The sequence below is a fragment of the Nothoprocta perdicaria genome, unplaced genomic scaffold (genome assembly GCF_003342845.1).
Source record: "Nothoprocta perdicaria isolate Ctin4 unplaced genomic scaffold, notPer1 scaffold_187, whole genome shotgun sequence".
In the NCBI taxonomy this organism is placed as follows: domain Eukaryota; kingdom Metazoa; phylum Chordata; class Aves; order Tinamiformes; family Tinamidae; genus Nothoprocta; species Nothoprocta perdicaria.
The window spans coordinates 109,545-136,747 of record NW_020455060.1 but is presented as its reverse complement, the minus strand read 5'-3'; the positions used below and the strand labels follow the sequence as shown (position 1 = coordinate 136,747).

The following is a 27,203-nucleotide window of genomic DNA, read 5'->3' as shown; positions in this document are numbered from 1 at the left end:
AGAATGCAGAAATTTGCAAAATTTGTATTTGTAGTGTAGCTCATCTAAAATGAGCTGGTACAGCAGCTTTAGGTGGCGGGAAATGTATATGCAGCTATAGATATTCAACTGTGTAGTTTTTTTTTTTTTTTAATCATGCATGTTTAGTTAATGCCTCAGAATGCCTCGAGCTCTAGCTTTCAAAAGCTTATACCCCAAATTAGAAAAGCTCATCTAGTTCATTGCACGTCCTTGCAAAAATGAGTTGATCATGAAAGGAGCAGGCCAGCATATTTTCTTTTCTTTCTTTTTTCTTTTTTCTTCCTTATTTAAGCAGTTTGTTTTATTTTGCCTTTAATCAAATTCTACTCAGGGAGCCTCAGCCTGCAGCTGTCTTTGTGAACTGGAAATGAGTTCATGGTTTCACCTGGATGGTTTGGGCTAGCAGCATTGCTCCAGTGAGGTGCAGAGGTTCAGCAGTGAGGAAGCTGTGGAGCTTTGGACTGGTGTGAAACAACCCTGCAATTGCTTTGCTTGAAGGGGAAGACAACTTGTGTGTTCATGGTATGATATGAGAAGGGAGACAGCAGTGAGGAGTGAGGTGAATTGGAAGGATTAACATAGAGTGCAGAAGATGAAGAGCATCTGCATAGAAGAGCAGATGACATGAGGAGATGTGAATGGGATGGGATTTGGGTTCGTCTGCCTTTAAAATGATTTGGAGGCAGCAGATTCCAGCTGCCAGGAATGTGAATTGGGGGAGGGGTGCCCCAGCATGTGCATTAAAACCCTAAAGCTGTGTAATGCAGCTGTATGTAAAGTAGCCCTTATATTAAATGGCTTTGCAGAGTGGAAGAGTTGTGTTTGATGCCTGTGGCCATGTCGCCTGTGTCCCATGCCTGGAGCTCTGCAGCCCTTTTAGGTCATGGTCTGGTGGTGACAGGAATGATTCTGTGTGTTTATAAACATTTTATTTGGAAGAAGCATCAAACAGGAAAAAAAACGATTCCTGCTGAGGACTTGTCATGCCACTCTTGTCACCCGCACTGCTTGATGGAGACCACAATGCTCCAGCCTACCAGTCTGGTACCTTCTCCCAGTTTAGGTTGGCCGATTCTGGGTAACATTTTGCTCCCCGTTAAATCTTTTCATCCATGACTCTTGCCTCGAGTCAGGGCAGACTCCATGTCTTAACGTCTTCGGCTTGGATAGACTTTCCCGGCCGCTGGAGACCTGAGCGCTTGGCAGGGGCTGAAGGGGTCTTTCTTCTTTGGAAAGAAATGGGTGCGGAAGCTGCTCTGGCTTTCATGTCCCTGGCAGCTCTGTTATTGTTGGATGCCCTTTTTATGAGCGGCTGTTACTAATCAAGCTGCTTTGCTGAAGTTTCAGTGCTCTTGGTAAAAATGAAACTGGCACAGAAAGGCACAGCAGAGGTGTTATTTCTGGTATTGGGCCAGGTGAGGCAGCGGCGGGGGCAGACTTTGCTTTCCACTTTTTCTCAGCGGTGCTCATCCTGCAATATTGTCTTCAAGCAGCTAAGCCCTTACACTGGGAGGGTGTTTGTGCTGCTCAGGGTCCGTGTTTGCTGCAGGGTGAGGGCTGCAGGAAAGACTGCAGTGCCCGGTCCTGCATTGATGGGACTCAGCCCTCTATGGATGGGGTGGTCGAAGCCTTGGCCTCTTCCAGGCTCCATGTGGTCCCTGGCAAGGAAGCCTTTTGTGTTAGGGTTAGACCCAGTAGTGTGAGCAGCAGCCTCCAAGAATGAGCCTAGTGCACCTAATGCGGCTCTATAATGAACTTGTGTTGCTTAGCACTTTGTTTTAATGGGGCATTTCTTAGGTGACTTACAAAACTGTTTTTGTTCATAATGGATCTTCCAAAACGTGTACCGCCCTGTATTTTTTTTAATAGTTAACTGCCATATTATTTGATGTTCACACTTTCATACACATCTTGCTGAGCAGACAACATACCAGAACATACCAGAATAGAATTCTTTCTTGGAATACCTCTGGATTCATATCAGAAGTGACTTGGCTTTCAGAGGAAGCAAAGGCTATTAGCCTTTGTCCAATTAGTCTTTTCCATAAATATATTTTTTTTTCTTTTTTTTTCTTTAAGTATGCTTTGTTCTAGTTTTTGTTCTTAGGAATTTCTTAGATGAGTGTTTCCCACTCATAGTTCTCAAATTCTTGAGAAACAGAGAATAAGAAATAGTTAAGAAGAACAAAGAATGGAATAGAAGCTGACTTATGGCTTTTCTGCAGGCGATCCTTGGTTTTCTGGATTGCCTCATGTCTTCTTCAAATACATGATGCTGTTATGCCTAAGCATAAATGGATTATTACTGCAGCTTTTAAGTAGTATTGTAGCAGAGAAGCATCCAGTTGCTTATTCCCTTCTGCCTAGCTGTGAACTGCTTAACTGCCTTTTATTTCCCCTTTTTTTTGGGAGGGTAGTGTATTGGTAATAGGGAACTCTAGCAGCATCTTCTAATAATATGGGAATTGCTTCAATGAACTTTAGAATGGATTTCTAGAAGCTTAAGGTAGTTGTTGAAACCATCAGAGGCAGAGCCTTTATGTCAAACACAGAATGTTCTGGACATTGAGCACTGTCAGCCTGTATGTTTTAGCAGCTTGTTGTCATGGAGACTGCATGATACCTGAACAGATCACAACTCCACCCTCTGCTAAGATAGAGGACAGAGTTCCCTTTTTGTCACCTGTCTAGAAACTGGGAATCATTGTCCAAGGTCAAGTGTGAATCACTGAGTTGCATTTAGGTTTTTGTGGCATGTGTCTGTGATGGTATTGTGCTAGTAGTAAGTTACCCTTCACTCTTCAGACTGCCATAGTACTGTATGTAAGAAAAAATCAGTGAGATCTGAAGCAATGTGAACGTATTTCAGTGTTTGAATATTTATAAATGACTGAAATTTGTGCTGAAGTTGTTGCAGATGGTGGAGTACCGTATTGCCAGTGCTTCTACTCTCTCTCCACCGTCTCCTTCCACACAAGCTGATAAGATCATTGGAACCACATTTGTTAAATCTGAGTGCTGATAGTGAAGGAGGAACCTTTATGTTGCAAGCAAAACTAGGACAGACAGACAAATATTGTCAACTTGTTTGCCAAGAAACAGCAACTGAAAGAAGTATGTCTGAAACGAATTGTGCTGAAAAAAAAGTGTATTTACAGTAGAGTGAGCACACAGATTGGCAGTAACATGGAGTTTTTGGAACCCATAAAGACTTCAAGGCATTGTTTTGATATTTTATTATTGCTATTTTTGCTGGCTATGTTATCCTCATGTCCCATGAATTGTTTTATGATGTTCCCCTCTCCAGAACTGATCAAATGCAGGCTTCCCTGTTGGCCTAGGGTTCCTTTTAGCTCTGGTTGCTTGTTTGTGCCGTTCTAGACAAGCTGCTTTGAGCTGCTTTTCCCCTTCTTCTCTCGGAAGTATGTGCTCGTGTAGTTCACATCTAGGGCTTCAGTGGTGACAGTCATTGACTGCTAATGCTGAGAAACAGTTAGTAGAGGGTAAGAATACCAACTATAGGGAAAGTCATGGCAGCAAAGGAAGAAGGAGGCCATCGTTGTTTCTCAGAGAAGCTGAAAGAATCCACACACTTCCAGACAAATATTTAGATTTTCTAATCAGATCTTAGAATACACCGAGTGTTTCATCTGGCACCTACAGTGGGGCAGGAATCTGGAGGAGCTGTTTGTTCCTTTCTTAGTCTACTGTCCTGTTTTCATATCCTCTCTGTTAATGCCATTAGGGGCAATGCATCTGGCATTTTTGTTCAGTGAAGCAGACTATGACTTGAGCAGTATGAAGCCATCTCTGCTCTTGGCAAGTGTCAGTATCCAATTTCAGAAAAAATTACTTCATCAGTGTCAGTTCTTCAGAGGCATTTCCAGTGGCAGGCCTTATTATAATTTTACTCTCTGACAAAGAAAATTAGAGTTGAAGTGGAATTCATCCTTGTTCCTCCAGCCCAGAATGTGTTTAGCTTCATGTGTCAAGTCCTTTGCTTCCCCATTCAGGAGTGTTTTCCTGACTAGGTTTTGGTAATAATTTCACCTCCTATTTACCTTGCCAAACTGTTAATTGGATGCGTAGAAGTTGTAAGTACTTGCCTCTTATTCTAACTTTTGAGTAAAGCTAGACATTTTGGTCAGGATGAGGACCTTCCTTGTATGACTGAATTTGAAGTAGAAATTCTGCCAAAAACGTTTTCTCTCTTCTACTGTTAATTTTTGGGGCCAGATCTTTCTGACCTCAGTTCATAGAGTCAATGAATGTGCTTCATACCTGGATTCCTTCTTTAAGTAATCTTCTCAAAATAGTGCTTTCAAATCTTACCTTTAACCTTGCAAATTCTTTAAAGGTCCCCTAGTCCGCTTGGATCAGGTTTCCTCTGAATTAGCTACAGAATATCCATCTTCCTCAGCAGTTGCTGTCCTCATTGAGAAACTTTGTTCTCAGGTTGTAAACAAGAGCCACTTAGTTTGCTCCCTTTCACTATGACTGTAATGTTTATTTCTGTTTCAGAGATGCTTTGCGGTCTTGTTGCTGAAGCTTTTGATCCACTGGCTTTCCGGTTGAATTTTCCAAGTGCTAGTTTATGTGTTTGGAGTGTGTACTATGCAGTATTTCATGTTGGTAGCTTGAGTTTCTCCATCCATGAGCATGTTCCTTTGAAGTGCTTATTTTCTTATTCATCTTTTAACTTCAAACTAACAGCAGACCTGTGGCACTCTAATCTTTTCAGATCATGTAACGGAAAGAATGCTTCTCACTCTGGCAGCTGCAAGTTCCCCCCTAGACTATAAACTCTGGCTGAGTTAAAGCATCATTCTGTTAGTGAGCAGAGTAACTGCATGGTAATAATGTATATGTTTTCCACTGTTCTCTTCTAGAGCTTCTTTGATATGTGTGTCTGGAGATGCCTAGTGAAGGAGGAAGTATTGTGACATTGTTTGGGGAGGCTACTGCCTGAAATCTTTTTTGTGCTCTGGAGAACAAGTTACTAAAACATGCAATAAAACAAAGCAGAAATGTTTCTCTTGTGAGTCACAGCTGGACTCGCAGTAAAATGTTGTTCTAATATAGTTATTTTTATCATGGAATGCAAGATCCAGTAGACCCAATATACCACTCTACAACCAGGATGCCCTGCTGTCATAAACCACGCTCACCACGGTGGTGTCTGAGTAACTTCACTCTGAGTGTCTGAAATAAAACCTTGAGTTAAATAGCTATGCAGTTTCAAACTAAATGTGGCTTTATGAGTAACAGGCAGGTCTTTAGACTGGGGGCCCCAAATGGGAGGCTTTCATTTAAACTGATTTAGCTGTAACCAAAGTGATGAAGCAGTGTTATGGAGATCTTTTTAAAACCTGTGGAATTGGTTGTTTGGACTGGTATCGCTTGAATGGGGAAGAAAGTAAGCCAGTCATTGGCTTCCTCCATATCTTGCCTCATCAGCAACTTTCTGATCTCTTCAGAAAAAAACTATCCTGTGATTAAGGTCTGGGATGGGTCTCTGGAAGCTTGTACTTATTTCTCATTTCTGCTACTGTCTTCCTGTATGACCTTGAGCAAGTTATTTAACCTCTTTAGATCTCGGTTCTTCATCTGTAAAAACAAAACAAAATCATATTTTCTCACATTTGCCATTGATTTTGTGTTGTGATTTGCTTCTCATTGTGTACATAATTGTACAGTGGGACACCATTTTTCAATTGTGTTTCTAGGTGTTGTTGCAAAAAAAGATGTATATATAAGAAATATACCTTGCACAGTGCAATTTGAACATTTCACTGCCATGAATTAATAGTATCCATTTTCTTAGTCAGAATGACATTTTACTTGGGGCTAGAAATTAAAGCAAAAAGGGAGAGAAATGCTCAATATTTGAGTATTGTAACGAACAGTGGACTCATTCATATTGTAGTAATTCTTTACATGTAACTGACCGATGAAGTGCAAACTGTTTGAAACATATGTTCAAAAATCTCCAATCTAGCAGTGCCAGTGTGACTGTAAGAGGTTTCTAACTCTCTTTTGAGGCACACATACTTTCATCCTCTAAGAATCCTATATATGTTCAAATCTTCATGATGGTTTTTTTTGCAGCACATGCAATAGAGCAACTGCAAATGAAGAAATAGTAGCTGGCTTGAAAACACAGTTTTCAGAAAATATTCTTTTCAATATTTGAGTCTTGCATATTTAGCACTACTAGAGGATTCTGAAGGCTCCAAACTCAGAGTTGTATATTTTCCTGGACTGTGCACACACTGAAACCTTCTCATCTTTATGCCAAGACATTCTTGGTCAGTGGGCTTATTCCACTTGGTTTTCTTTTTCATGTGAAGTTGGTGTTGATTTAAATATTTTTATATTGCAAAAAAAAATCTCAAACAGTGTGCGTCCTGCCAGTGGTTGGATGGAGAATTCCTGGGATAGATCAGCTGGGATATATCTGTCTCCTGTACTGAAACCTCAGTAAAAGCTGAAATGGGAACGATAATCTGAGAATTCTGCACACAAGAAATGAGGCAAGAGATTGCAAAAATGACCCAATATTTGATCTGAATTGAGGAAGAGAAGCTCACTGGATGGAAACATTGTGAGAAGGGCCTATGCCTTGGCTGAACCCTAGGGAAGGATAGGGATGGAGAGAATGAGCCCTGGGCAGGAGGCTGCGCACTGGGTCCTTGTGAGCTGCTCTCTGGCTCCTTTAAATTTCTTTCAATTAAAAGATTATGGAGTGAAGTGTTTGGACTGATGATTTGCCAGTGGTGGGAAGTGGTTGTAGAGGTGGAGTCTGAGCTGCAGAACTAGGTTTATTAGTCAACTTATGAGTAAATAGGGTAGAGCCCTATAGTGGGGCACGTTCTGCCTGTGTGGCTGAGTGTGCGGCTCGCTTTCACTCTGTGCATCTCCCTCTTTCTTTTTGTGCCTCACACAGGCCCTGCCATGAATTTTCTCTGACCCCTTGGGGCCGTTCCCACATGGAACTTTGATGTGTGTGCCCAGACCCTGATTGACAAGGAAGTTTTAACGGCGGCAACAGGGAAATGAAGAGAAAAGGGTAGGGCTTTGTACTGAAAGGCTTTGAGCTCTGCATTGCTGTGCTTAGTTATCTTCTTCAGAATGTTAATTATTTACCAAGATAATTGGGCAGGAGAAGAAAAAGAGAGAGGGGAGGTTATTAAAAAATTCCAACACTAACACACTACAAAAACCTCATTTTCCAACTTGCAGCTGGCATGAAAAGGATGTTGTGTGTAAAGGGGCCTGAGTGTATGTGTGTTTGGGGAGGGGGTTTGTGTGGGGGGTTCCTTTTTAAGTCACCCATTTCCCAAATAGAGGGATCCCTTCAGTCGAATGTAGCGGAAACATCAAAGGTCTTGCGAGAGTTTTCACTGGGGTTTCTAAACCGTGTCTGGTGCTTTTTAATTAAAAAAGTTTATGTAGAGCTGTCTTTGTGACTAGCAGGCAACCTTAGGCCCTGTTGCTTGGGGAAGGAAATGTTAAAAGACTCAATAAATAATGATTTCTGCTGCTAAGATGTTGGTTCAAGGATGTGAAAATTCGTGTCCAGTTAGGCAGGAGCTGAGGTGCGAGGCAGACTGGTGGGTGTGTGTCTCCTGCTTCGGTGCAACAACACGTAGGGCCTTCTCTATGTGAAAGTCTCCTACACTCTTTCAATTAATGTCCCCAAAGTTGTAATATTGCATATTTATTTGAAAGTCGTAGTTAGGAGGATAGGTGAAGCTATTCTGTTTTGCCACCAGTTAATACAATTTTATTAGTCTCCGCACACTCCCCAGTGCTTCTGTTGAGCTGAGTTGTGCCCTGCAGTCTGGTAGCTGCTTGGTGGCATCAAATTCAAAGCTCATCAGCTCAAGTATCTTGATGTGCTGGTAGCAATGGAGGCTTGAGGAAAGCAAGAGCAGACGGCCTGCCGTGCAAAATGCTCACATATATATTGATGTTCTGAAAAGAACAGGGATTTTCTTGTTTGTTCGAGAACAAAACCCTAGTATTGTTTTGTCAGGATAAATATAGACCATTAAACAACATTTTCGATCACTCTTACAGTTTTTACATTTTGACACTACTTTAACAACATGATTTAGCTTTCTTACTAGTCTGCATATATAAGGTCTTCTGAAAACTTTAAACTTATTTTTTAACCTAGTTCTGCTTTATGCAATATTATACTGACATGTTAAAATAATTTCAGTAATAAGTTTGATATGACTTTTCTTTCAGAATTCATGCTGGTTAGACCATACCCTATTCATCTTCCGCATATCACCTTCAAACTGTTTTTAAAATATAAGCCTGTGCTCACAGCAATGTCTGTTTTTAATGAGAAGCTTAATTCTGAATCTCTTACTCTGTAGTTCCTTGGATATACCACTTGGATATACCATCTGGATTGGGTGATTTAGTACTGTCTAATTTATCACTTAGCTCCAACACCAGTTTTTCTGCTTCCTCAGTCTCTTTGAGGCTGCAGTGCTGTTCTGTAAGCACTACAGTGGCAGAGCAAGTTTTGTTGGTAGTTGCCCTTCCAGCTTATTTGCAGTTAAATTCACTGCAGCTTTACATGGTGATTTCTCTGGTGTCCAGTGAAGGGCCAGGTATGTTTAAGGAACTGTGGCATCTGATATATGGGGAGAGGCTGAGAGCTGGGATCGTTCAACCTTGAGAAGAGGAGGTTGAAAGGAATCTTACCAGTTTACTTAAGTATCTGATGGGAGGCAGAAGAGAAGACAGACCTGCATTTTTTCTTGGTGGTAGCAGTGACAGGATAAGAAGAAATGGACACACACTGAAATGCAAGAAAACACATTTAAATATAAGAGAAAGCTTTAATTATTTATTTGAGTTTTGAGAGGTCAAACAGTAGAACAGGTTACATGGACAGGTTGTGGAGTCTCCATTTCCTCCAGCCCTAGATGGAGGAATGGACTAGCCAACTTGCAGAGGACCTTTCCAACCTCAACCTGCCTGGTGGTCTGTAATGGCAAGAGTGTTATAAGGTCTTTTTTCTCTTTTAGCCACTCAGTCTTACATAGGGGGGTAGAGGAAAACACAGGTTATTGGCACAAGGATCACTGTTCTATGAGTGTTATAATCTGTATGGTGGAATTTCTCATCTTAATTGGCATGCCCTGTGCTGTGGAAAAGTTTATACTTTTCTGAATTATAGATGGTTCAGTGACCTGATCTTAAGCTCTATAAATTTGTCCGTAGCTCTCTAGCTTGTCACCAGTTGACTGTGGAAGCATCTACTTCCTATGATCTCTCTTTTATTTTTTTTCCCTTTGCTGCAGGCTAAACTCTTTCCCACTGCTGTCATTCATTTTGGATCTCAGAAGAGCAGGGGTGAGTGAGGTTCCCATCTTCTTCAGGTGGCTACACAGCTGCTACAGTAGACTCAGAAGAATTACATTCTTCCCTCCAGATTTCTTCTAGCAAGAGATAAGAGACCCTGAGAATGTTGATAGACATTTCCATTCTGAATTGCTGAAAACTTGCTTGGTCCTGATGAGAATGGATTTGACATCAGTTTGCTTGATAAAACGTAAAGCTAGAAGCTTTCTTGTGAAATGTTTTAGGCTAAAAAATATACACTATCTACAATGGACGTGATAGAGGAACAGCTCTCTAGAAGAAAATGCCATTGTTCAAAGTGTTAACTAGATACATGACTATGAAGTCTTTACTGACCTGCTGTTGTAGTGGGCTAACTGGAAATGGGAGGACAGATATGAATCTCTTATTCTGACACCTCTGGTTTATGTTCAGAATCACTGTTTCTCCTAGAGAGAATAGAAAACTTCTTAGAATAGATTTAGATGTAGTGACCACTGAAAGAAAATGTCAAAATGTTGGGTTTCGAATGATGAAATAGGCAGCTTGAGTTGTTTAAAAAAAAATGGCATCATTTGAAAGCATCCTGTTTCTCAGTTAGGGGAAGATGAAGATTTACTGAAGTATATTGTAGGCATTTGCTGAGCCTAGAGCTACGTGATTCCCTGGTGATGTATGTGTTTATCTTACTTAACAAGCCTTCAGATTTCATTGAGTTTCATTTTAAACAGATTGTTACCTGAAGTCGGACCTTCTGTGCTCTGTAGTTTCCCCTTCTGCAGCTGATTTATTAATAGCCAGGTATGTTGGGAGTGACCACAATTTGGGTCTAATTGTGAATATTTCAGGGAGAAAAAGAATGAAATTAGCCTATCTTACTAGAAAGAGACATGATATGAAGGTGCTGGGGATTTAATTTCTCCTTCATGCAGTCATGGTTTACAAATATACTTTGTGAATTCCTTGTGAAGTAGGATTGCAGTGACTAAATCAAGTAAATCCTAGAGCCTTTGACAATGAGAATTAAGAGTTTTATCAATCTGACCTTGACCATGTAGAGATGGTGATATATGGGGCCTATTATGAAAAAAAAAAAAAAAAAAAGTTTAATTCTTATTACTTTTTTTTTTCTCCAGATATTTGTCCAAATCAGTACTTCCTTCTGCTTCATCGTCTTTAGAATCAGCAGTGCCTTCCCTGACTGAGCCAGAAGGGGGAAGTGAAAAAAAGACCAATGAGCAGCCAGAACCAGCAACAGTACGTGAAGTTCCACAGCGCATAAGCAAGGCCCCTGGGAAGATACCCAAATGGCTGAAGCTGCCAGGTACCATATGAGATTGGAGGAGAGTTGTTCTCCTAGTAAACCCCCAGGAAGGCTGATTTCTCAGTGTCATATGTGTTGGATGCTGAGAATGTTGGCATCCCAGTTGTAGGTGTCAGTGGGAGGCTTGCAGGGCATGGAATTGAGCAGTCACCAGTTAAAAATCATTTGTGACTTGAAGCTCCTCCTTAATTGGAAAAAAATCTGAATACTGGTTCCGTGCTGAGTCTGACTAATCCACATGTTTGAAATCATGTAATGTTCTAGAGTCTTAATTAGGCCAGTGTAGCTCAAAAAAGACACATCAGGCTCTGCTTATGAGGGGCCCTTGTCATCTGTTAAATTTGTCATCTGCTGCATAAAATATAAAGTAACTAGAAAAATTTTAGAATGAAGTGATTGTCAATATTCATTTTTCGATGCAGCAGCAGAATTAAAAAAAGCAAAATCAACCCCCTACAGCAGTAGAAGTGGGAAGAACTACTTGGAATTTCATGGCTAACAATGCCAAATGTTCACTTCTTGATTGAGAATTGTAATATTTGATTCTTGGAAAACACTGTGGTTCTAGCTGTGGACACAGCTCCAGCGGGTGCAGCATAAGGTGTGAAATGATTGCTGGAACACTGCAGTCTGTTCTCTGCTGTGACTGATCTACTTTAGACTAGCTCTGGGATACTCATGCAAATCACATGGGAAACGGTAACGGGAGTATGTTGGAAACATTCCACTTATGAATAGAGAACTATCTGGTAAAGGTTATTTGGATAAAGTACAAAAGAAAATTCTTACCTGGCTAGCTGGCTTACTCATTAATAGCTGATACGAAAGGTTAATAGCATGTTTCTGTATGATAGAGTTCCCTGCTGTGAAAGTTATGCTGCATTCACCATTCCATCTCTCTAAGAAGTGCACCTACATGCTACCAAACTCATGCCTACTTACAGCAGTGTATAGCAAAGAGTTATTCAGAAACTATGCAGTGCAGATTACATCTTTTAAGTCTTTAATGCTCCTGTGTTTGCATTTTAGGTGGGAAGAGATGAAACATTCTTGGCTGCTGGATTAGTGTAACATTAACCTGTGCATCTCTCCTGATGAAGTACTTCAGAATTGTAAGAAACTGTTGGTGGCCCTGGAGAAACCTAATCTAAATGAACATGAGTTATAAATAGAAAATTGTTTTTGAACTGCCAGCTTCATCTTTTGGAGAGTGAAGGCCTGTCTTACAGTACTTCTGACTATAGAAGCAGAGTCAGAAGTTAAAGATTTTTTTTTTTTTTTGCATGTAGATAATATGAATAGAGAATTGAGGGGAGATATTTACTAGTTATTCTCTGTCAAAGATTTTGCCTCCTTCCATTTTTTGAAATTCAGATCTTCCTAGTTCTGCCTTTGGAGATAACTTGAGATGTTCTAACTGCCTGAACTCTAGCAATAAGATACAGTTTGATTTCATTTTACTGTATCTAAGTGTGCCTAGAACAAGAACCCTCTTTGCTGATTGGGGTTAGTGCTCCTGTAATTCTGGGCATAGATTGCTGAAAAGTGGGTGAAGAACGTGCCTTTTAGGTTATTCCTAACAGTTTAAGTGGGTTTTTCTGTGAATCTCTTGGTTTGCTGCACTTAGCTGTTTTCAATCGACAGTCTTGTTAACAAAGAACACGGGTACCTGTTAACAGAATGCATATGGAGATTTTATGCCTCAAGCTGTGTTTTGTTTTCATTACACAGAATTAATATCATTAATTACCATTCTAATAAGTAAAAAACATCCCATGAAAGGGTCTCTCTGTGTGACCTTCCATCTTATTGACGACTGCTGTGGTCTGAGTGTTTCCACAGCAGAGTGGCAGTTTATTGCAGTGCATTGAGTTCCGGAACAGTGGGGCAGATCTTTGTCTCATGAGATATACAGAGATGAGTGTTATTTTTTAAAATTGTACCTGCCCTGGAGATGAACTCTGTAGTGCCACACTGGCTGTGAAGATGTATTTTATTTGAAATCTTCTCCATGAATTAGTGATTCATATTGGATGCTTAGGGTTCCATGTTACATTTCCATAAGACTTAGAAATTGTTTTCTATTTTCCCTGTGAGGTCACTGGTTCCCTAAGCTATGTGTGCACCTGCACGGTCAGTAGATGTAATAAAGCACAGCGGCCATGGGAGGCCTTTTGTCGGTCTCTTTGATGCTGCGTTTCATCCCTATGGTATTTCTATCAGTTCACAGGAACCTGCTCCCTGTTCATTGGGCCTGTCATGCCTCATTCTCTCCCCCTATTTTTTTTCCAACAAAGTAAAATGGAGCTTTGTACCATCTGAATGAACTTCAAAGTGGCTAGAAAGGGCACTCGGGGTTCCTGGCACTTGTCATTGTCTCACAGCCTGGCCAGCATTTCCCTTCAGGTCTAATTACTTCCAAATGTTACCAGATGCTTTGAAGAAATTCAGAGGGCGGGAGAAGCATGAAAGAAAGGTGGAAGAAGAAAAAGGAAACTAGGAAACTCGAAGTGTAAGGAGCAGAATTCTGTAGGAAAAAAAAAAAAAAAAAAAAAAGTGATTTCTTATACGACACCCAAATATGAAGAAAGGGAATGTGTTCACGCACTGTCAGTGGAGAATGCAAGAGAATGTACTGTGTACAGCTGCTGCTCTGAATAATCCTTTCTATGGAAAGCAAGGCTTCCTGGAACGTGATAGCTATCTAGGAAAGGCATACTACAGCAAAATGAAGATTAAAGTAATGCTAAGCTTATTACTTTAGTGGATTAAGTGAGGATAAAGCCTTCAGACCACTATCTGCATTTTGGTTCAGGCTTGTATACAAGCTGTATCAGGCTTATTCGTCTCAGAGAAGCCAGAGGTAGACCATGGCTAGGGCTGCTTTGTTGTATTTGCGCAGGACACATTTGTGGCCAGCAAATAGCCGGAGCTGATGACAGGCAATTATGTACTCACACTAGTGGTACTTGATATACTGGGCTAGAATAACACCTAGTAGTCTAGTTGGTGGGAAGTTGATCTACACTTTCAGGTGTACTAGTCTTGTTCTTTGAAGAGCCCAGTCACCACCGAGTATAACCGATTGACTTAGCTATTCTGATTCCAACAGCTGCAGTAGCAAGCTAGCACCATAACTACCTGCAAGGACCTGGTATGGGCAAATGGAAGAAAATAGGGACAAAAATAAACATAACATTATTACTGGAGCAGTTTTATGGGTTAAGTACAGGGCTGAAGACAAGGAGAGTAATGTCTGGTCTGTCAGGACATAACCACTGTTCACGCAGCAGAGAGACTGCTCTATAATAAACTTGGGTACGTTTTCTTCTTAGCTGTGGCTGGATAAAAGCAGCAGCTGCAGGAAGAATGTTGGGTTTAACTGGATTCCCAGATTGAACTTTCTAATAATTTTAAAATCAAGATACAGCTGCTTTTTCCAAGGATACTGTAATGAGCTGTGCAGTGGGATGGTGTTTCTGATGAGGAAGTAACATTTTACCTCTGACTTCTTCAGCCAGCTTCATATGGCTGTTCTACCCAGGCATGTCCCTTGTATAGGGCAGTGAAGCATCAAACCCGCCGCAAGCCACTGCTGTTTCAGTAGAATGGAAACTTACTACCTTTGACAACTATACTAGAGGCCTTATTCCCCTTCCCCTGTGCAAGGAAGAGTCAGTTTTAGCTGCTGCTATTAAAATAGCACTCAACCACTAACATTTACATTTGCAATCACAATCAGGCAAGAATGTTGGTATGTGAGCAAAGTATGTCAGGAAAGCAAATTCATGCCTTTTTAGGGCAGCAGTTTTGATGGATTGGTGTCACTAGAGACAGAATAGGTGGAGAACGTGAGAATTTAAAATCTGGTAAGGCAAGAAACGAGTGGATTCTTTGAAAAGAGAGGCAAGATGTTCTGGTATTTAAAACTGCAGGCTTCTCATTAAGGAAGCTGCTACAAGGATTCATACCCAAGTCACTGTGTGAACTATACACACAGGTATGTGAAAAGCTGGATTTCCCTCAATCCTACTTTTGTAGTAGCCAGACTCATCCCTTGGGTAGTAATTAGGCATTCAAAGATAGTATTGCCTGTATTTTTTGCTGCTGCCTATGATACCAGTATGGATGTGGGGCTCAAGGCTGAACTGGGCCTGTTCTTTCACTGGTTTCATTGTACCAACATTTACCTTGGCTGCAGGGTAAAGGGATGGGGGAACTGCTTGAACTGGTACTGACACCAAAAAGAATGTGTATTAAATTGTGGCTTTATATATTATATATAACAATCATAAAGACCTCAAATAGCCACCAATGCAACATGGACTCTTTAAGGCACACTAACGTCAGCTGCTTTTCCTGTAGCAAGATGTGTAGTTCCTGCCTACATGTGTAAGGTTTCCTATTTCACAGTTCCCCCACCCTGCTGGCTGAGGGGCCAGCCTGTCCCATGATGTGGGATTCTCACACATGCTGTTTGTTATTCTGTCCTTTTTCCTTTCGTCCTACAAAGATTTAGAAAAGAGGGTGTGTGTGTGTGTGTGTATGTAAACTGCAAGTCTTTGAAGCAACTTGACTTTCGATGATTAATTGCAGCAAAGAGCTTCCACAAGGGAAGGAGACTTGGCTTTGATTTACTGATGTTTCTTTGTGAGAACAAATTTATAGCAGAGGGAAGCAGCTTCTGAAGAGAATATCAAATAGTTAAAAGGTTCCAAGCATTCTTTGATGTCACAGTCCTGAAGAAATACTGGAAGGTATTGAGAAACAGACACTGTTTATTTATAAAATAAAGATCAGATACCTGCTTTTGGCAACAGCCAAAAGGCTGTTACCAAGCCCTTCATTAGACAGGCTTGGAACTAGACCCAAAGTTTCTACCCTAGCTGCCTGCTGAGGTGCCGAGAGCCTTCAGTGACATTTTCAGCCATTAAGTCAGCAAAGCAGCACCTGTTTCTCACATAAGCCAAGAAAGCAACAGCACCCTACCTGTGCTGTGGTGTGCAAGCTACTCTTGCAGGAATGAGGCAGCAAGGTGGAAACCTGTTGCATAGTGGCTGCCAAAATAAATGTGGTGGCTACCACAATAAATGCGGTTGCTATCTCTCAAAATCAGCATCTGCCATGGTAGTTGCCCAGGATTTTGTTACGCTTGTTCGAGGAAAGAGGATAGAGAGACAGCGTGTCAGAGAAAGAAGAAAGTGATGCTGCCCTTCCTCTGGCTAAGCGCTGAGGATAGCACTCCAGCTGGCTGCAGTCAGTGCGGTGTCCTCTGCTTGCAGTCGGCAGTCACAGCTGCGTCTCTAGAAGTCCAGAAGCTGCAAGAGGAGAGCAGCGGCTGCCTTGAGCGGCCTGTGCCCTCAGGAACCCGTGCCCGGCAGCCCCGGGCGGCTCTGTCCGGGCGGTCCCTGCCGCAGGGGGCAGCCCGTGGCCCGGCCGGCTCTACCTACCAGCTGCGGCAGCACCTTCTCCACGTGCTCGACGTCCACGGTGTCCAGCTCCTCGCCCTGCGCCTGCCGCGCCGCTCGCGCCGCCGCCTCTGCGGTGCCGGCGGCGGGAAGCGTGAGGGGCGCGAGCCGGGGGCCCGGGCGCGCGGCGGCCGCTCCCGCCCCCGCCCGCCGCGCGGCCCCGCTCACCGCGCACGAAGACGTTGAGCAGCTCCGCCGCCAGCAGCAGCGCCTCGCCGCTCACTGCAACGACAACGCGCTCGTGGAGGGCGGGCGAGCGGCGCCCGGCGCGCGGCCCGCCCCGCCGCCCCGCTACCTCGGGTCCGCCCGTCGCGGAAGTGGAGGCGGAGCAGCCGCTCCACCGTCTCCTGCAGGCAGAGAACAAGGGAGTCGGTGCGGGGGCGCCGCGCCCGGCGCGCCCCGCGCCGCCCGCACCCACCTTCCTGAAGCCGCCGGCGCGGCCGTCCCGCTCCTCCATGGCGCGCGGGGCGAGCCGGGAGCCGCCGCGGGGGGCGGGGCGGCGGCGGGCGCTTCCGCCGGCGGGCGCGGCGCGGCCATGGAGGAGCTCGGTCGGGCCTACGCGCGGCTGTGCGCGGCGCCGCAGGAGGCCGTGCTGCGGCGGCTGCGGGAGCCCGGCCGCGCCCGCCTCGACCTGGCCGCGCAGAGCCTCTCGCTGGAGACGTGCGGCGCCCTGGCGCGGCTGCTGCCCGGCGCCGCGCCCTTCGCCGAGGTGCTGCTCGGCGACTGCGGCCTCAGCGAGGAAGGTGGGCGCGCGGCGGGCTGCTCGCGGCGCCCGCACACGGCCCTGGCCGCGGCGCCCGCCCGCCGCCCTCCGAGCCCGGAGGCGCGGGGCCGGCAGCGCGCGGGGAGGCCCCGGGGCCGGGCCCGCTGGCGTTGCCCGGGCTGGGCTGCTGCCCAGCGGAGCCGGCGCTGCGGGCCTGGTACCAGTAAAAACACGTCGCCCTTCAGGAACCGTCTGCTGGCAAAGGCGACAGACTGAAAGCAACACTGCTCCCTTCAGCCAGGCGACTTTGGTCACGGCTAGATGGGGACAGCAGTCTGGATCGCAGCTGTTCATGGGCCCCTTGGCTGAGGAGACACTTTCCCACGGCCCTCAAGGATTGTTGGGCCCACAAGGGCTTCGTGGCAGCTGCTCTTACCACAAGGGTTAGAACGATGATGTGCTAATTCTGATCGCCAGGTCATTCACTGCAGCACACACAGTCTAGGGCTCTAGGACACGATAGGGGGACTCTCTAGTCAGTCCTAGAAGCTAAGTAAACCATTAAGGATCTTGTCTACGTGTTCTCTCTGGACCTGGGCAATCTTCACCTCTGTGCTAAGCAGGTATATAGGATAAGATGCAGTTATCCATCTGGGTGCCACTTTTTCTAGAAATATATAAATTCCATCCCTAGGGTTCAGACTTGCACTTTGCAGGAGAACTGACTGCTCATAAGTAAGATGCTTTGTCACAGCTAGATCTCCTGAACTCATTGACTGAAATTACAATTTTCCCTCCCATGCTGGCAGATTACATACGTGAAGTAAACCGCTTGCCTTTTTTTTTTTTTTTTTTTTGTCATATCCAGGTGTCAAACTTTTGTTGAATGGGCTTTGCTCCAACACCACAGTCAAATCTTTGGATTTGAAGGTGAGTTAGGGTAAGCTTAAGACAAGAAGAGAAGGGAATAGAACCATAAACTTCATGGGAATTGGAACAGAAAATTCTGCTGCAGTAACTGTGTATATTTCCGATTCTTGAGTGACTTGGTCCTTTTCTCCTGTGCACCATGTTAAAGCATGTCACAGCTGTCCCAAAATTGCCTGATAACTGACCTGTTTCTAGTTTTTTCATGGCTGTCTTGTTTTGCTAGAGTGTTATTGCTGCATTACAGCAGAACTACGCCTGGTGCTGTTTGATGTGCTAGCTGGTTGGGACAGGGCGTAACACACTGATTGCTCATCACTTTTGTTTCAGGGGAATAATCTGCGAACTGTAGGAGCGGAGGCTTTGGGAAAACTTCTTAGGGAGAATCAGTCCATCAGGAGGTAAACAAATGCATCTACCTCTGTTATTCCTGCTAGATGAAGCCAACATTAGAAAGGGATGAGGGTGTTTTATCTTGGTCAAGAGAAATGTCAGGTGGGCCTTAGCAGCACCCTTCCTTCTTGGTGTCTTGAATAGGTACCATGTCCCATCTAGATATTATTCAGGCTCTTAAAACTGCCAGGTTGCAGAACGAACTCCAATCCTGTCTGATTTTTCCCTAGCTTAATCTTGGAATGGAACAGCCTGGGCGTGTGGGAGGAGGGCTTCTCCTTTTTCTGCCAGGGACTGGCAACAAACAACTTTCTCCAGCGGCTAGATCTGCGCAACAACCAGATAAACCATCAAGGGGCAGGAGAGCTGGCCATGGCACTGAAACGAAATGCCAGCCTGCAGGAGCTAGGTAAGAGTGGCTAATTTTGTCCATCTGCAAACATGCACAAAAATGTACGTATATGTTCAAGTTGACTGCAGCCTGCCTTTGTCTCTCCAAGCTTCTCGGTGTTGTCATTCCAGTTTCCCATTTTGCAGACTTTGTGCAGGTAACGGAGGTCACAGCCCTATGGCCATTGAGAGGAGTAAACTGTTACTGGTATCTCTAGAACAAAACCTGCAGATGAAGTTAATGTGCTTGGAGCAGAACCGTTCTTAGCAGAGGAGGGAATAGGTTGATTCCCATTCTGAATCCTTTTGGCATATCTCTAGTCAGGCTCTGAGACTTCCTTTACATTTGCTTTGTCCTTAATGAGGAATTACCGGAATTTTCTCAGGGAAAATATGCCTCATGATGCTGGTTATTTATCATCCACAGGTTTCATATTTAGTGCTTTGTGGAAGGAGGGCTCACAGGGTGAAGAAGTGAGGTGCAAGACTTGCTCACCTGTCAAACTGGGACAGCTTCCTGCACATAACTGCACTTAAGACTCATCCTTTCCCTTTCTGCCTTGTCAGTCATTCTGCCCCCACGATTCATCTTGAAGGGAGACATAACATCCACTTGTGCTTGTGCTGAGCCCTTTGAGGATAAGTTAGCTGAGCATGCAAATGTGTTTGGAGGATGATATCTGTATCTTTCAGTGGATGTCAAGTGACTACCAGGATGAAAATTTGCTTTCTGTGTAGATTTGCGCTGGAATAATATTGGGCTTTTGGGTGGCCGAGCTTTGTTGAACTGCCTGCACAGCAATAAGACCCTGAAGAAGCTGGAGCTGGCTGGGAACAATGTTCCCAGCGATATCCTGAAGGCTGTGGGTAAGCACTACTTGTTGCATGAGAAAGAATCAGTAACTCCCCCTGCATCTCAGTGCTCAAGAGTCGGGCATTTACTACTTCAAAAGGGAGCCCTCCCTCTTCTGCTCTCTATTTCAATAGCTTATCTGCAGTGCTGCCCTGCATAGCTTCCTCTTGCCCTGGAATGAGGGCTGTTTAGGTAGGAGATGACACTTACAGCAGCAGGAGGAAAAAATAATTTGAAAGAACTGGGGGCTCTAGTTTGCCTCTGAGTAGCCAATAGTCAGTTTGTATTTGATTAATGTCCTTTGTCATCCTACTTGCAGTGGAGCTGAGCTGTTTTCATGGAAGTGGGGTGTTGGTTACTCAATGCATGCTGCTCTTTTTAGTTCCCCTAAATAATGTCCTGAAAGTGAAAAATGGCTCCTGTACACAAGCCAGTTTCAAAGAAGCTGCCCTTCCAGTGCTTCTGATAGCCAGGTGTCATACTGTCCTGTAGCAATGCTTGCTGTTCTGTTGCTGTAGAAGCATATACATTATCTCCTGCTCTCTCTGCATCAGAACAAGCCTTGGATCACAACCAAGACCGTCAAACAATTCTCAATGAGACCCACAGTCGAACCCATGTGCTCAGCAAGGAGGTTCTGAGTCTGAAGAATGAGAAGGCAAAGCAGGTCAGCAGTCTCCTCATACACTGGCAGTTCAAGTGGTACAGCTGGAATCCTGTGCTATCTGCTGATGTTCTCACGAACTACGCTGTGATAGGACTGTTGGGCACCTGAATTTCAATGTTCATCTTTTAGAAGGCACTCAGCATTATTTAGTATATTGGATCCTCTCTCTGAGCTAGAATGTCCAAGAATCAAATCCATGACATGTTATGAAGACATGTCATGCCAAGCATATTCATTCTGGATTCTGCATGAGTTTGGTTTTTTTTTTGCCTGCATTCATGCTTTTCACTGCTTCTTTTGCAACTGTGTTGATGTGTTTCAAGTGGAAAAAGCTATAAATATGAGTTTGTTTTACTTCTGACACCTAATGGTGTGGAGTTCCTGTGGCTCATGACCTTAATCAGACCTGGAGTGAATCTGTTTTGCCTCCAGTTTGATTTCTTTTGCAGCAGTGTCTTTACCTGTTTTCAGTAGTCATCTGAAGATAAAGATAAGAAATGTAAATTCAAGTATCAGCTTGAAACTGATGCTGTTCGTTTTCTCACTGATGTTTGTCCTGTTCACAGTTTTTGGATTTGATGGACACTATAGACAAACAGAGAGAAGAAATAACCAGGAGCAGTAGGTGAGTTGATTTTCTGGGCAACTTCTCTTTAGTAGCAGGATTGAGCCCTTTCCATCTACTGGCAGAATACTGGAGTGTTTTGTTTTTTTTTCTTTTTATTTTTTCCCAAATGCAGGATGTCTACAGCACGAGTCAGCCAGCTGCAGGAAGCACTGGATGATCAGCACTCTATTATGAATTCACTGAAAGCCAAGTATGAAAAAATCTCTAGCTGTCTCACCCTTCTGTGCTATAGACAGTGCTGAGATGTTCCTTGCACAGTTTGCAAGATGGAAAGAGTTTATTGTGTTCACCTCCTTTACCCATTACTTGGCAGTATCTTCTGAGGACCGTTGCATATATGAAGAAACCTGACCAATGAGAAGAGTGAGCTGGAACTGCCCAAAAGTAGTGTTAGACTGTGTTGAGCCATGTGCATATGGCAAAACTGGTTAGTTCAATTGAGGCAGCTCAAAGTAGGCTTTTTTGGTGCCATGCTTCGGTGTGGATGTATTTATTCCCATGTGGAGAGTAAGCAAGTCGCTTCTGAAAACTGTTTAAAATTGCATCCCTAATTTTAAATAACTTGGAAGTGGTGTAATATAATCAGTTTTGTTCTGTTGTGAGAATTGGTAAGTCCTTGAAGGTCCAGACATGAAAACAGCACAGGGAACACAGGCTGAGGTAACAGAGCATGAAGCTCTGAAAAGTCCCAGCTCACTGTTTGCAGAGGCTGCTGGGTGCAAAGGTTGTCAAATTCTTTTTCTCAATGTCAAGAACACATCATTTAGCCATCCTGATTTTCTCCATTGCCAAATGTGTGTTTATGTCTTGTACCCTGTGATGTGGAGAACTCATTGGAAGTGTCCCTCTGAAAAAACCCTCTGGAAACACCCTCTGGAAAGTGTTTTTCTGTGCAGGCTGCAGATGACTGAAGCTGCCTTGGCTCTGGCTGAGCAGAAGGTGCACAACTTGGGAGAGCTGGTCAGTGCCATGAAACAGGAGCAAACTAGTGTGGCTGAGCGCCACCTTAAGGAGCTCCAGCAGCAAAAACAGGTGGGCTGGATAAGTCCTGGTTAGATTCAAGAGCTGAATTCCAAGCCGTATCATGCCCTTTTTTTGTGTGTGTGTGTGATTTTGAGAATGCTGGGTGGGATAGGTAAGCATGAATTTTACCACTAGTGGATTAATCATGGTTTATATGAAAAAATGTTTAAATTGGATAGGCGAGTGTTGGGTGAAGAGAGAGCCATGGTATTTGTGGCTTGGGTCAGAGTTAAAGTGTGGTGTTGGAGGTGGTAGTTTGGCAGTACAGGAACTCAGGTAAGTGAGTGACAGGTTCTTCTCAGTTTTGCTTCTGTTTGCAGGAAGGTGCTGATCGAGAAGGCAAACTTTTCCGGGAGTTGTCTGCTGCCAGTGAGAAGAACCTACTTTTAAGAAACCAGGTAGGAAAGCAAGCCCATGGCTGAGAGGTGGGGCTTGAGTACTAGTTGCCTCTGCTCTCAATATGTCTTTCTCTTTGACCCTGTTTGTGTCTCTGCTGATTGTTCTGGACAGCCAACTTGGTATGCTAATTTCCTCTTTTATGATGGTAACTTCCTTGTAGGTGGATGAGTTAGAAAAGAAGTGCAAAGTCCAACAGGATCAGCTCTTCTATGTAAAACAAGACTTGACCAACACAACAGCAGAGTTGAAGCTTCGGGCTGTGCAGGCTGAGGGTGAGTGGAGGAGCAGAGGCAACTCTTGGGTGCCAGTGGGATGGGACCCATGGGTGCAAGGTGAGAGACAGACAAAAGATGAAGGGTAGAAAGATTTGTGATCCAACGTACCCTATGTATAGCTTATGTTTGAGGAAGATCAGTTGTGATCTGCCTGTCTTTAATCTGCAGAACGCTTAGAAGTGGAGAAGAAAAAATTTAAACAAAGCCTTGAAGACATGGAATCCCTTCGGTTAAAAGAGGTAAGAATGGAGTTTTTGCAGCCTCCTGAAGTTAGCTTCTTTTTTGGCCATGAGATAGAGAAACCTCTCTATTTTTACAAGTAGAAGCTAGCTGAAAAGATGATACGATGTTCTGCCAGCTAGCAAGACTTGGTAGCTTGCAAGAGCGTGGACCAGAGCAGTAAAAGCCACAAAAGAGGCTTGTCCTAATGTCACTCCCGTGACAGCTGATTCTATCTTTGTGACAACTTCCTAGTGAACCTGTATGGGAAAGGTAAGGTTTTTTTTTTTTTTTTTTTTTTTTTTGGTGATTGCTGACTCAACAAGAGAATGCTCTTTCTCATGATGAATGGTCCTTATATTATGCCTGGACTATATTATGTACTGTTTTTCTGGCATTTGCTTAAATGCTTTCTGCTGTTTTGCAGGTGGATCGTATGACACAACATGTTGAGGCCAGTGAACGTTCTTTGCAAGAGAGGATCCAGAGGCTGGAGGCCATCAGGATAGCTCTGGAGGAGGTGGGAGTTGATGCTCTAGGTATCCTGAAATGGTCAGGTAGCAGTGGCACAATGAAGCTGTCAGTATTTTAATAGGAGGAGCAGGAATAATGCAGTATGCATTATTCTGTTACTAACCTATGGAAAGACTTGTGTGCTGTGGGGACAAACAAGACAGCAACTGGAGCATTCAATTTCTTGGTTAAAAGTTAGATTTGTAGATTCTGTTTGAGCAAAAATTAGTTTTCCATTGACTGTAGTTAAACTCCTACCACGTTTTGATTCTGCAGGTTTCCTGTGTGCCGTATGTGAGTTGTGTAGCATTTTTCTCCTTATCTTGTCCCTTAGCTAAATCCAGTGCTGCCCTCCCCAAGTCTGTGTCTTTGGAAAGTTTCACATATTTCTTTCCTACCTATAGATGAGACTTTTGTTGAGTTCAGTTGGTAATCTCAATGTGAGAAAAGATATCTAATTTCTCACCTCGCCCCTGGCCCCGAGTAAGAGCTGTGTCACTTTGTAGCATATGATGGGAAGCTGCTGCTGTTTTGATAGTGATGACACTGTTGGTGTTGCAGTGATGCAGCTTCACTATCTGGAATGATCTTTTTATGTGTTTTTTGGCAGGAGCTGAGCCAAGTCAGAGCAGCTGCACTTACTGAGCGAGGCCAGGCAGAAGAGGAGTTAATAAAACTGCGAAATCAGGCACGGTTGGAGGAGGTAAAGAAGTACCATCTGTTGGCCCAGCTTTTACAGGAAGGAGTGAATTTGCCTGTCTGGCTTACACATTTGTCTCAGGGAAGTGATGAGCACCTCCCACCTCTGGATTTCAGTGTCCTGAAAATTGCATAAATTCAGAAGGAAGAAGCTCTGAAAAGCATGTTTTGAAAGGCCTGAATTGTCTCCAGAATCTAAATACTGTCCTCACTTGCTTTGTGCTTTCTAGCAGTAACAAAATTGCTGCAGATACTCTTCTAGCAAGTTTCATTTAACTGCCAGCTTTGGAAGCTAGCAGTCAGGTGGATCCTTCTGTTTATCAGCAGTGTTCAGTGCCACTTTTCTGAAGCAAATTCTGAAGCAAATTTCCCAAGATGGCTATTACTGCTGGATAGGATATGTCACTGTTGGATTGAACTTCATGGGAAGGGAAATAAAGTCAGTACCCTGGGAAAGAGAAAAGGAAAAGTGGAAAAAACATCAAGAACTGTATTAGATTTTTTTATCATACATAACATCCCCCCAAAAAAAAAGTATACAGGGTTGCAAATACATACGAGCTGGTACTTGCCTGTGGTGGGACACAGCGGTTGCTTATTTGCATACAGCAGTGTTTCATAGCCATTCAGGATAAGGATGAAATGAAGGTGTAGCATCCCTAGAGGTGGCATTGGTGCTCTGCTGGGGGAAGTGCCTCTGTTTTTCACAGAATCACCGGTTAAGGTTGGAAGGGACCTCTAGAGATCATTTAGTCCAACCCCCGGGTCTAGCAGGGACACCTAGAGCACGTGGCACAGGGTGGCATCCAGGCGGGTTGTGAAGACCCCCCAGAGAAGGAGACTCCAGAACCACCCTGGGCAGCCTGTTCCAGGGCGCTGACCCTCACAGTGAAGAAGTTCTTCCTCATATGGAGTGATTTTTCAGTGAATGATCTGGGCTTAGCAGCATCTCCCTCATTTTTTTTTCCCCTGGCAATAAGTAGCAGCTTAGATTCTCTCCTGAATGCAAGGGAGACATGTCCTATCTCTTAGGACGAAGCCTTTGTTTGCTCTTGGCTGTCAGTTGACTTGACAGCTCATGTATTGCCCTTGCACCAAGGACACTCTGTGCTGTTTGCGACAAGGAGGATTCTTTTGCAGGAATGGGAGGGGACAGATCTCTCTTTTCCTTTGTGTCCTACAGCAACAGCGACTAGAACAGCTACAAGAAAAGCTGCGGCTGATGAGCGAGTTGAGAGATGAAGCTCAGAACTGTTATCTTAGACAAAAAGAAGTGGTTGGTGAGGTCCAAGCGAAGGCAAATCAGTTGAGCCTGCATGCTGATGGACTCAGAAGGCAGATAGAGGAACTTCAGCAGGTAATTTGGACTGGAGCATAGAGATGCTTCTCACTTGTTGATGTTTGTTTATTCATGGATTTGTGCTTGTTTGCCAGGATCTGAACATTAAGGAACAGGAGAAGGTGACAGAGGTGAATAAAGTAAAAGTGGAGTTACAGGAGCAGATTGGACACCTGCAGGCTGAACGCACAGCACAAGAAGGGCTTAGAGAGAAGATTGCAGCCCTGGAGAGGCAGCTGAAAGGTGATGGATATGTGGTGGTGTATGGATGTTGTCCTTATCAAAAGCTAACAGGCATAAAAGATAAAGGGCACTACAATGGGCCTGAGGCTGGTTTATACTTGTAGGCAGTGACAGCAGTGCTTTCTGCCTGTACATACACCCATGAATTTATCCTGATATGCTTGCAGAGATCCCAACTATAATGACTATGATTCTATGAGAGCAAGACTCAGAATTTAACAGTGCGAATCTGCACAGCAAGTAATATATCTAGATTTCCAGCACAGTGGAGTGTAACATGTCTGTGCAAAACTTCTCTCATTGTCTTATGCAGCTAAGGGCTCCTTGAAATTGTCTTATGTTCCCATGATCACTCATCCTGATCCCATTGCCTTTAGCTCTGCTACAGCATATTATTCCTGTTTGTTCCAGGAATACCCCAGTTTCCTGTAGTAATGCTGTTCTTCTCTTCCAGCCCTGTCAAGTAATCACCGAGAGACACTGCTGGACAAAGAAGGTGAAATCTCTATGCTGCTGGAGAGGTTGAGAATGAAAGAGGCTGAGATCTCCAGGATGAGGGAAGAAGAGGCCCAACGAGCAAGCTTCTTGCAGAATGCCATCATGGCTTACGTGCAGGGTTCCCCTTTAGGACCTGTCAGTCCTAGGAAATAAGAGCGTGGCCTAAAGCATCCATATAGGATAAGCTAATTTTTAAGTGGGAGAGTTTTGTCAAAGTATGGTGGCATGAAGGATTGCAAACTGAAGCAAATGTTCTGCTGCTCCTGTAAAATCTTGCTACGGACAGCATAAAGGACTGATGAAAGCAGCATCCAAGGCTGGGATTGAGGCAGGTGGGACTTGAGCATGTGGAGCCCTTCTGCTGCCCTTCTACAGCATTTGAAACTTTCCATGGCCTTCTGCATGGTGCTAGTTTCTCAGCGCACCTAGTCATCACTGATGGTGCTGTGAATTCCTTGGGATATGGACCTTCTGAAACACTCGGTTGGATGCCAGGGCTGCTCACAATGAAATACTGTAAATGACAGGCAGAAAAGTTTCTTATGGCTCTCTGTAGATGGGAGCTGGTTACTTTGCTCTAAGCCAATATGGAGTCCAGAAATGCTGGCTCTCAGCCACCTGCACCTTTATATGCACGTTTGTCGCACTTTGGCTCTTCTGCGCTGCTTCTGGCTGTACTGATGGCAGCAAAGGGGTGCTCACTGCACTCAGAAATAGCTGTGCTGAGGTGGACTGTGCAGGGGCTCTACGTGTCCTTTGGGAACAGGTGATTCTTAGCCGTGACTCAAGCCTGTACAAAAGAGGTGACATTAGAACAGGGTTTTCGTTGCTGTGAGCTGCATCCCTGGGCTGGCATCCTTGTGGTCAGGCTTTTACACCTGTGTGAGATGGTAAAACGGCCCTGCAACTCCTCACAGGCCTGTGGCAGGCGCGCTGCTCGGCGCCGGGGTGATGCTTGGCATAGCACAAAGGACAGGACCGAGCTCCCTTCTCCGGACACAGTGCTGGGGAACAGAGGGGAGGCCGGGGCTCTGAGCCAGGGCGTGGAGAGCTGGCGCCGGGAGAACTGCATTTGCTTGGGAAATGAACTTGCACCGCGGCGTCACACGGTGACTGACAAGCCTTTCTTGGCGTGTGCGGGGCCCGCCTTGTGCTCGGGATGGGTTCACAGGCCGCGTTTTGCGCCGCTTTGTCAATAAAGAGCCCTTCTGCTTGCCGTAACACGGCCCGCCGGGCGAGCGCGCGGGGCGGGGCG

At 44.4% G+C, this 27,203-nt stretch overlaps 3 protein-coding genes across 3 annotated transcripts in view; 2 read left to right on the top strand and 1 right to left on the bottom strand.

The window, feature by feature from the left end:
• The window catches only part of ASPSCR1 (ASPSCR1, UBX domain containing tether for SLC2A4), a 39,304-nt gene extending 26,614 nt beyond the window's left edge, over nucleotides 1–12,690 (top strand). The window contains exons 13-16 of the mRNA XM_026036826.1: nucleotides 9,348–9,399; nucleotides 10,119–10,188; nucleotides 10,524–10,711; nucleotides 11,741–12,690. Coding sequence (XP_025892611.1) covers nucleotides 9,348–9,399; nucleotides 10,119–10,188; nucleotides 10,524–10,711; nucleotides 11,741–11,754 — 324 coding nt within the window. The 3' untranslated portion in view covers nucleotides 11,755–12,690. The remainder of the gene's footprint in view (nucleotides 1–9,347; nucleotides 9,400–10,118; nucleotides 10,189–10,523; nucleotides 10,712–11,740) is intronic.
• A 2,784-nt stretch (nucleotides 12,691–15,474) lies between these two features.
• Nucleotides 15,475–16,641, bottom strand: CENPX (centromere protein X). The gene is made up of 5 exons (XM_026036880.1): nucleotides 16,598–16,641; nucleotides 16,475–16,526; nucleotides 16,348–16,401; nucleotides 16,162–16,250; nucleotides 15,475–16,029 (listed from the first exon to the last, which is right to left on the bottom strand). The coding sequence occupies exons 1-5, from the start codon at nucleotides 16,634–16,636 to the stop codon at nucleotides 16,015–16,017; spliced, it is 249 nt and encodes an 82-aa protein (XP_025892665.1). The 5' UTR covers nucleotides 16,637–16,641; the 3' UTR covers nucleotides 15,475–16,014.
• Nucleotides 16,642–16,714: 73 nt separating this feature from the next.
• Nucleotides 16,715–26,813, top strand: LRRC45 (leucine rich repeat containing 45). Its single transcript, XM_026036913.1, has 17 exons — nucleotides 16,715–16,922; nucleotides 17,751–17,812; nucleotides 18,140–18,210; nucleotides 18,433–18,611; nucleotides 19,331–19,459; nucleotides 20,000–20,112; nucleotides 20,679–20,737; nucleotides 20,853–20,930; nucleotides 21,637–21,772; nucleotides 22,084–22,161; nucleotides 22,323–22,434; nucleotides 22,606–22,676; nucleotides 23,084–23,176; nucleotides 23,780–23,872; nucleotides 25,052–25,225; nucleotides 25,303–25,450; nucleotides 25,905–26,813. The coding sequence occupies exons 1-17, from the start codon at nucleotides 16,715–16,717 to the stop codon at nucleotides 26,099–26,101; spliced, it is 2,001 nt and encodes a 666-aa protein (XP_025892698.1). The 3' UTR covers nucleotides 26,102–26,813.
• The last annotated feature ends 390 nt before the right edge of the window (nucleotides 26,814–27,203 follow it).